Consider the following 9,244-nt stretch of genomic DNA (forward strand, 5'->3'; position numbering starts at 1 on the left):
CTCCTCCTCCTCTCTCTCCTCCTCCTCCTCTCTCCTCCTCCTCCTCTTTCCTTCTCCTCCTCTTCCTCTTTTACCTCCTCCTCTTCCTGTTTCCTCTTTCTCCTCCTTTTCCTCGTTTTCTCCTCCTCCTCCTCCTCCTCTTTCCTTCTCCTCCTCTTCCTCCTCTCTCCTCTCTCCTCTCTCCTCCTCCCTCTTCCTCCTCCTGCTCCTCCTCCCTTGTAGAAGAGAACAGGGATCATGGATGCTGAAGACTTCAAAACCTGCCTTATCTCCATGGGTTACAACCTGGTAAAGCCGTTTTTCCTTGTATAAATTCCGGCGGGAAACGGTAACCAAAGAGTAAAATCTGCCGTCTGTTTGATCTGATCTCCGTGGTTACCACGGCGCATGCAGCAGAATGTGTTGTTGGTGTGGGGGCGTCCCGCCGCCGCCTCACGCCTGTCCTGTGCGCCTCCAGGGGGAGAACGAGTTCTCGCGCATCATGAGCGTGGTGGATCCCAACAGGATGGGCGTGGTCACCTTCCAGGCCTTCATCGACTTCATGTCCCGGGAGACGGCCGACACCGACACCGCCGACCAGGTCATGGCGTCCTTCAAGATCCTCGCCGGGGACAAGGTCGGTCCGACCGAGACGCCGTTGTGCTTAAAGAAACGGACAGTTCTCCGCCGTGACGGCGACTTTGACCTCTGACCTCTCTAGAGGAGGGTTGTTTGGTGACCCTGTGACACATTTTTGACCATAATTTAACTAGAAAATGTGGGATTAAAACAAAAAACAGGTAATATTTAAATAGAGGAAGTAAACAAAATAAAAAATTAATACTCAAAAATAAAATTTGAATTTAAATAAAGAAAAATCTGTTTTAAAAAAGTCATATTCAAAACAAAAAAGGATCTAAATAAAGAAAAGTTTTATTAAAATCAAAGAAATTTTTATTCAAAGCAAAAAAAAAATGTTTATACAACAAAAGTCAAATTCAAAACAGAAAAGTTGTATTTAAATTTTACAATGAGTCGTATTAAAAAATATGTTGAATTTAAATAAAGGAAAATCTAAAGTCATATTGAAAACAAAAAAGTTTCTAAATAAAGAAAAGTTGTATTTAAAAAAAAGTCATATTAAAAATAAAGAAACTTAAAAAACAGAAATTTGAACAAAGAAAAGTTAGTTTTAAAAACGAAAAGTATCAAAATAAACAAGTTGCATTTAAAACAAAAGAAATGTTGTATTTAAACAACAAAAGTTAAATTCAAAACAGAAAAGTTGAATTCAAATTAAAGAGTCATATTTAAAAAAAAAATTAAATAAACGTCATAATTTAACAACAAAAAGTGAGATTTAAAACAGAACAGTTGTTTTCAAAACAGAGAAAAAGTCATATTTAACTAAAAAGTATTTAATATTTAAAACAATAAAAGCTTCATTCAAAACAAAATTAGATTCAAAACATATAAAACCAAATGTTTCCATTTCTAAACGTTTCTATATTTTTAAACCGTTTTGTCTCTAAGTTTCATTTTGACATTAATCAACCAACGATGTCAGAAAGTGAAAATGAAACCTCAGAATTCGTCTTTCTCCAGGAGGAAATGTGACTTTGTTGTTCTCTTCACTTCTTCTTCGTTGGTGGTAAATTTTAGCAGAAAGCTGAAATCCTCGGAGGACGAGTTCTGAGAGTTCTGTTTCCTCTCCAGCATCACGTTTGGTTTCCTGCTGTTCTGAGCCGAGGTTCTGTTTCCTTCTCCAGAACTACATCCTGGCGGACGAGCTGCGCCGGGAGCTGCCGCCGGATCAGGCGGAGTACTGCATCGCCCGCATGGCCCCGTACGGCGGCCCCGACGCCGTCCCCGGCGCCCTCGACTACATGTCCTTCTCCACCGCCCTGTACGGCGAGAGCGACCTCTGAGGGGCCCGGACGCCCCCTCCCGCCACTTCCTGCAAGCGTCCCGTCACACGCGTTTCCCGCCGCGCTCTCTGTTGTTTCTGGCCTTATTTTGTCTCCTCATGCCCCGCCTCCTCGCCGCTCCCTCACACTTTGGTTTGCAGCAACTCTCCAGGTTTACAGAGGGAGAGACAAACATGTTTGTATTTGTTTTTCTCTTCATGTTTTTCTTCAGAAATTGAATAAAGTTAACATATTTTATTATACTGAACAAAAAAGGTATTTTTCTTCACCTTGATTGAAATACAAGACGAAAATTGTAATAAAGAGAAATATTACTCTAATGTTCTTTCTGAGTCTTTCATTTTTTATGCACTGATGCTGATCTTCTAAATAGAAAAAAAGTAAAATTTGAATTAATAAAGGACAAACAATATGATACTAAAACATTAAAAACTTCTGCTGCGTCAAAACACCTACAGGGATCCTTAAATTTATAAAATATCAAAAAACATTTATTTCTCTTTCAGAAAACATTACACCTGGAAGCACATTTGACTTGTTTGATTCTAATAAGAAAGTGATAAAAAATAGAAATTTGATACTTAAAAAAAAAGATATGGTAGCCTTTCTAAATTATTCATATTTTTGGGTTGAAATTCTAACTTTTTCACTCTTGTTTTAAAATAAACAAAAACCTTTACAGTTTAAATTAATTTAATAAGTAAAAGCTTTTTTTAATAAAAAAATAAATTATGAAGCTATTATAGCCAAAAAGTTTAACTATGCTTCCAAATTAAGGAGTTACTCGTTGGTTAAACTGTAGTTTTGACGTTTTTTCTTTTAAACATACAGAAAACATTTACTCATGTATTACCGCTAGGGGGCAGTGATGAGCTGGTCAGTTTGAACAGCCGCTGAAACGAAAGTCAAGAAGAAGAAGAACCCGGAAGTGAGCCGGCTGTGACCCGCGGGTTGTTTTTCCGATTTAAAATGAATTTATTTCTGAGATAAAAGTCATGATTGGTTTAAAAACGCTTCAGCGAAGCAAAACGTTAAAGTACGGAGTCCCCATGCTGGTGAGAAACTTTTACAGCGAAGTTACGCTAGCTTAAACCTGCTAATATGTTAGCTCGTGTGTTTTATTGGTCAGTACGGGACATTTGGCGGTCAGAAAGTCAGATAATATAATCCTAATGTAATTATGTTTAGTTTAAATGTACGTGTCTTAATTTTCTCATCATTTTGTCGCAATACTTTTATTTAATTTTAGCTTTTGCACCTTGTTGAGCTTTACAGCCGCGATGAACCAGAAACAAGTCGACTGGCTGATATATTTTAGCTTTCTAATATTTTGAGGTTTAAAAACAACAAAAGTGTTTTATATTTTCAATACATAACAATCATATTGACTTAAAACAGTGAAAGTGGCTAAATGATGACGTAAGACGCATCCATGACCTCTAATCCTGCTCCCCCCAGTGGTGAGATAAAAACATTACAGCTTGACTTCTGTCTAATAAACAAAAATTGAAATACATTTTTTAAAAAGCAAAACACTCTAATAACAGCCACAATAAACTGTAATATTATATAGATTACTTTTTACTGTTATTTAACAATAATCCCCAAGATTACAGTCCTGTAATTCTAATCCTGTTAGTGAAAAAATACTAAATGTGATGAAGTCATGTTGTGATGACTGAAATTTCCAGTCTGTTGGTAATAATGTTTACATTTGATAAAATAAAACCTTTATTTATTTATTTATTTATTTTGCACATCTGGATATGACTCATATAGGAGATGCTCCTGTTTCTGATTTAAATCTACTGCAAATTTTAAGAATTCTAAGGTGAAAAACTTGAACAGAAAACATAAATTTTTGAATATGTTCAACTCTTTAAGGGTCTTGTAAATTGAGGTTTTAGTGATGAGTTTTTTCTCAGATCAGAACTTCATAGCAGGAAGTTGAAGGTCTGAAGGTTTCATGTGTCATCAGAGCTCTGACCGCCCGTCTGGTGGGTTTGGTTGCAGATGCTGGTGGTCGGGGGCTCCTTCGGTCTGCGGGAGTTTGCACAAATCCGATACGATGCCCAGAAGATCAAGAAAAGGGTTTGATTTTCTTCTTCATGTTAAATACAGAAAAGTTTCCTTTCATTTGACTAAAGTGAAGTTAGAAAATGTTTTACTGTAAATTTTTCTCTGAAAACATGAAACTTTTTTTGAAGTTTAAAAAATCTATTCTTTAAAACTCCTTTTATTTTGTTGCACATTATTTTTACTGCCAGATAAAAACAGGATCATTTTTAGAAATCGACATGTTTCTTTCGTTCAGGTTCAGTTTCGTTCTCCCATCAGACAGCGTCTCTCTCCTCCGGATCAGGTTTTCCTGTTTGGTCGTTGATCCGGTTCAGTTCAGACTCCGTCGTTTACGGAAGAAAGTTGGAGTTGATAGAAAGGGAATCCGCGTTTACGGACAGCTTTGGTTGGGTGATGGCGGCGTCTTTTCTTCTTGCTGTTCCAGCAGCGCAGACGATCCAGGGGGAGTAGAGCAGTTATCCTCCGTCTGCGCAGCAGACCCGCCCACTCATGGAAATGTTCTCGACTGCAGAGACTTTTCCAGTTTTTAGTTCTGATCTTATTTTCCTGCAGAATAATTTTTCTTGTCTGTTCAGCCTGAAAACAGATTATTTTTTACGTTTATGAAAGTATCATCTGTGTGAAACATCATCATCTGTTTGTGGTGATGAAGATCGGGTCAGGAGTCGGACACGAAGATAAATGTATCCTTGATAGGATTCAGAATCCAGGAATCCGAGGTTTGTTTTTACGGAGGATTCTCTCAGGAAATTTTCCGTCTCTCGTCTCCTCAGTTGGATCCGTCTCTGGAGGCGAAGGTGAATCCTCAGAAACAGTCGGTCATCCTGGAGGAGGAGTACCAGGTACGCTCAGCCGTAATCCAGATTATTGGACCTCATGAAGGTCCGATAATCCACGAAAACATTCATCCTTAGAACAGCTGATCTGATCTCACTGTGAACATTTCTGCTCTATTTAAATATTTGATCAAATTCCTCTAAAAATAAACTCTTTTCTTTTGTTTATTTGATATAAAAAACTTAAAGAGAAATTATTTGGATGAATAAAGTTTCCAACATCACAAAAACATTTGTCTTCATTCGCCAATATCTTTACTTTTTTCTGTTTTATTTTAAAGACACATTAGTAAAACAGTTGATGAGAATTGACTAATGAATGTTGGCGCTCTCGTCCTCCGTAGAACATCAGGTATGGCGTTTGTTTCCTCCACAGACTCACCTGTCCACCTGGTGGACTACATTTACCTGCAGATCCATGAAAACGTCTAGAGTTTCTGTTTCAGTTTCTCTCTCGCTGCTCGTTTGTTTGCTGACGATTCGTCGTCCAGATTTTCATGATCAGAATGATCGTTTTCATTCTCGGGTTTTGATGTTTCTCTGCAGAAGCTGAAAGAAAAGAATCTGGACGAGTGGAAGAACATCCGCGGTCCGCGGCCGTGGGAAGATTCCCGGGAATACCAGGAGCAGCAGCGGCAGAAGCTGAGCAAGGCGTCCTGAGAGAGTGGGCGGAGCCACAGCTCCATGGTCACCAGACGTCTCAGGACTTGTGTTTGTGTGCACGTGCGTTACGTGCGTTATGGTGGTCGGTCTCCCCTGGACTCTGACGAACAGCCAGCAGGTGGCGCCTCGCCTTGAGGAAAACTCTGAATCTCAATAAACGATGTTTGTTGTTTCTTTGTGTTGTTTCTTCAGTTTTTTGTTGTTGTTTACGCTGCTTTGCGTCGATTTACGAGCCTGAATCTCAGAGATTAAGCGTCAGAGTTTCTGCTCCGTCTGCTCGTCCGTTGTTGCTCCGCTCTGGATTCATCTCTTTAATGATATGTTTTGTTTTGGTTCCACTGAACAAAGTTGTGCTTTTGTTTAATATTTGTGCGATGATGTCATCGATGTTTTTACACGTTTGACCTTAATTCTGGTACGGAAGACTGAACCCACCAAAATAAAAGTCTGAAGTTTCACTTTAAAAATGTCCATAAAACAGTAAATATATGAATAAAAACAACAATAAAAAATAAAGATAATTTAAAAACTTTTTTTGGTTTGTTTTTTTTAAAAAATTTTTTTAAACATTTTTTGTATTTTAAGGCGTTTTTTTTCTTAAAATTCTTGGATTTTCATCTATTTTAGATTTTATGAATTGAATTAATAAAAAAATGTTTGTCGTATTTGAATATTTGTTTCATATCTCCGTAGAACTTTTTTTTATGTTTTAACGTGTTTACAGTAAAACTAAAACTGTTTTTGTTAAATAGTTTATTTCATCTTTGTTTACAATAGAACCTGGAACTATATTAGTTATCTTTTGTCTTTATTTTTTTAATCATTTTTATTACTATTATAATATTTCTTTCTCACTTTCTGCGTCCTTATATTTCTTTAACATTTCATTTTTAAAATGTTTTTGTAAGTAAACACTTGTTGAAATAATAAAACCAGGAACTTAAAATGTCAAAAACTTTAAAAATGTAGATTTTCTGCTCTATAAATAAATGTAGTTCATACATTTTGTTCTTAGTTTTGGCCCTTCCTGCTCTCCGTACAGAGAATGTTTCTTCACAAACTGATCACCTGTAATCCTCCAAACTCATCGGACCAACAACACAAAGTAATCAAGCACTTTGTGTTGGGATTATCAGATTATTCTGTCAGGTTGGACATGAATTTCTGCGGTTTATGAGGTTTTGGTCACATGACCTCGGCGTTCTGATGCAGCGAGACGATCAGCTGATCTGAAGCTTCATGGAACCAGAATTCTGTTTAAAATCTTCATGGAGGAAGTTTTAGATCAGAAATATGAAGCATTTCTTCACATGACAGACATGTTTCCAGTTTATCAACTTTGATTTTATCAGGATCGTTAAATCTTTTGCAAACGTCAAACTGATCTGTATGTAAAAGTCTGAACACAAAAACTGTCCAGAAAAAGCTGAAGTTTGTTCTCGTCGTCTTTTTGGCGCTAACGTTCTTCACGCAGCGTCTTCACAGACCGCAGACGCCGAAGGGAATGATGGGTAAAAAACCGAGCGTTGCTCTGCAGCCCAGATGAACCTGAGCGTGAGTCATCAGAGGCTGAAATAGGTCGGCCTGCAGGCCTCGGCGCCTTAATGAGGTCTCAGCGTGTTTGGAAAGAAACACAAAAATCGGCTTTTTTGTAAATGAAATTCTCAAGTTTTTCACAAATACAGGAATATTTGGTTCAAGATTTACTGATTTCATCTGAAAATATGGAATAAGACTCAAAATAGGAGGAAAAAAATGAGCTGAAATTCAAGTTAAGGATCGTGGGATTGTTGACAGCTGGACGATTAGTGTAAGAGCGAGCAGAAGGTTTCATAAGAAAGTTTATTTTACCCAAGAAATGTAATTATTGGGGCTTCATTAAGAGGTCGACTATCATGAATGTTCACAACAAAAGACTAAAACAAAAACTAACAGTCTGAACACACAAAGACACAACAGAGTTTCTATGAAACCCAAAGAGGAAAATAAAGTCAGCACAAAACTAGTGAGAAACCAAACCGGAAGAACCCCCCCCCATCAGACGGACACTTGGTACGGCCCAACGAGCTTCAGCGTTTGAGTCAGCCACACCCCCCGGAACACCTTTTGCTTCCTGAAGAACACGTGCAGAAACAGAGAATATCTTTTCCCGTTTTTTCTTTTTGGTTTTTCTCTCATGACTCCAAGAAAACTTTAAAAGTTTGAAAACTGAGGCTTTAATCTAAAATGTGAATTTGTGGATTATTTCTGTACATAAACGAGAAAAACAAAACATCCGGAGGATCGTTTTGTCTGAGTCTTCGTCTGGGCGGGACAGCGCTTCTCTGAAGGATTTCCAGATAACAGTCGGCGGCGTTCAACCTTCTGATGCTCGTTTCTCATTTATGTTTCAGGTAGAACAACAATAAACTTTATTTAACTTAAGTTCCTCGTACAGACCCGAAGTGCTGCACAACGATGGAGAAAAAAACATAAAGAAAGAGATAAAATTAGATTAAAGGTGAACAAGAAAATGCATTTAAAGTTAGATTGTTAAACAGAACACATCACAAACAAAACAGAAATGCAGTGAAAAACAAAAATAGAAACTCCTGAAAATGTGAAAAGGTCTGTTTTTTTCCTGTTAAAGGTTTAAGAGAAAATTTCCATAAATGATCAATAAAAGTCATTTCAAACTCTTCAGACTTTAACTTTTTTATTTGTAGAGATTTTTACTATGGATGAACAAAAGAAAACTGAAGCTGAAATGAATTTCTAAAATCAAAAACAGCAAAAGAAAATGTGAGATGTTGGATGAAGGATTTATGGAATGTTGGATTAATGGAAATACCATCGGATGGATGAAAAGATGGAAGTTCAAATGAAGAGTCAGAAGTTAGTTGGTGGTTAATCTGATCTCGTAGTTGGTGTTGGTTTGAGGATTAAATCTCATCATTTCACTTTTATTCTTCTGCCTCTTTTGTCCTGATTTAGCTCATAAACCATTAAAGATAATTTTTGAAAAAGACCAGACTCAGTTTTTACTGCAAAGATCCTGAAGTTCACATGTTTGACTTCAGTCTCGCTGGTTGTCCTGGATTTGATCGCAGCAGAAGAAGATCCGGTCAGATCAGATCTGCAGCTGTAGGTCCGACAGGATCCGAGTGGATTAGCAGTGAAGATCCAGACGGTGAGGATCCGGATCAGAATCTTAGCTTCTCTTCGAGTCTCTGAAATGTCACAGATTCAGGAACAGGAAGTGGGCGTGTCCAGAAGAGCCTCATGTGGTTTTTCTTTCCCTCCGTGTCTATAAATAGACGGCGGCTTGGCAGCTGAGGGGGAGTCCACGCAGAACAAATGCACCCTCCGGCTGTCTCGCTTCATTCCCCTCGTAATGAACTCGCACAGATCACCGCCGTCACTTTAGCTCTCCGCCGGGGCAGGGGCCGTATGTTGCCATGGAGACGCCGCTGCTGAACGGGGGTGGGGGGTTCAGAGCGGCTCTCGTCCTCCGTTCAGCATCTTCCAGCCTGATGGAGACGGTTTCTCTGATGTAGAGAGTCGCTGTGAGGGAAGTCCTTCTGCTGAAGGCTACAACAGCTACAGCTGCAACAATAGCTGCTACAGACACAGGCGTGTGCACGTCTCTGAGGGTCTCGCTGGGCTCGAACCATCCGCAGGGAAACAGTCCCTCCAAAACGAATTGGGGCCTGAGTGGAACCGAAATCTGTGAACAGTTTCCCTCGGAACCTCCCGGAAAACCTGTGACTGTCTTTTTGA

At 38.7% G+C, this 9,244-nt stretch overlaps 2 protein-coding genes across 3 annotated transcripts in view; both read left to right on the forward strand.

Annotated features, from left to right (window-relative positions):
* actn1 (actinin, alpha 1) overlaps window positions 1-2,231 on the forward strand; it is a 46,855-nt gene extending 44,624 nt beyond the window's left edge. For both annotated transcript variants that reach the window (XM_024275115.2, XM_024275124.2), the window contains exons 19-21: window positions 223-288; window positions 458-616; window positions 1,749-2,231. In XM_024275115.2, the coding sequence (XP_024130883.1) occupies window positions 223-288; window positions 458-616; window positions 1,749-1,907 (384 nt within the window). In that variant the 3' untranslated portion in view covers window positions 1,908-2,231. The remainder of the gene's footprint in view (window positions 1-222; window positions 289-457; window positions 617-1,748) is intronic.
* Window positions 2,232-2,794: 563 nt separating this feature from the next.
* On the forward strand, window positions 2,795-5,661 carry LOC112148676 (cytochrome c oxidase assembly protein COX16 homolog, mitochondrial). Its single transcript, XM_024275948.2, has 4 exons — window positions 2,795-2,962; window positions 3,921-3,998; window positions 4,760-4,828; window positions 5,369-5,661. The coding sequence occupies exons 1-4, from the start codon at window positions 2,903-2,905 to the stop codon at window positions 5,480-5,482; spliced, it is 321 nt and encodes a 106-aa protein (XP_024131716.1). The 5' UTR covers window positions 2,795-2,902; the 3' UTR covers window positions 5,483-5,661.
* The last annotated feature ends 3,583 nt before the right edge of the window (window positions 5,662-9,244 follow it).

This window comes from Oryzias melastigma, linkage group LG22, assembly GCF_002922805.2.
Source record: "Oryzias melastigma strain HK-1 linkage group LG22, ASM292280v2, whole genome shotgun sequence".
NCBI lineage: Eukaryota > Metazoa > Chordata > Actinopteri > Beloniformes > Adrianichthyidae > Oryzias > Oryzias melastigma.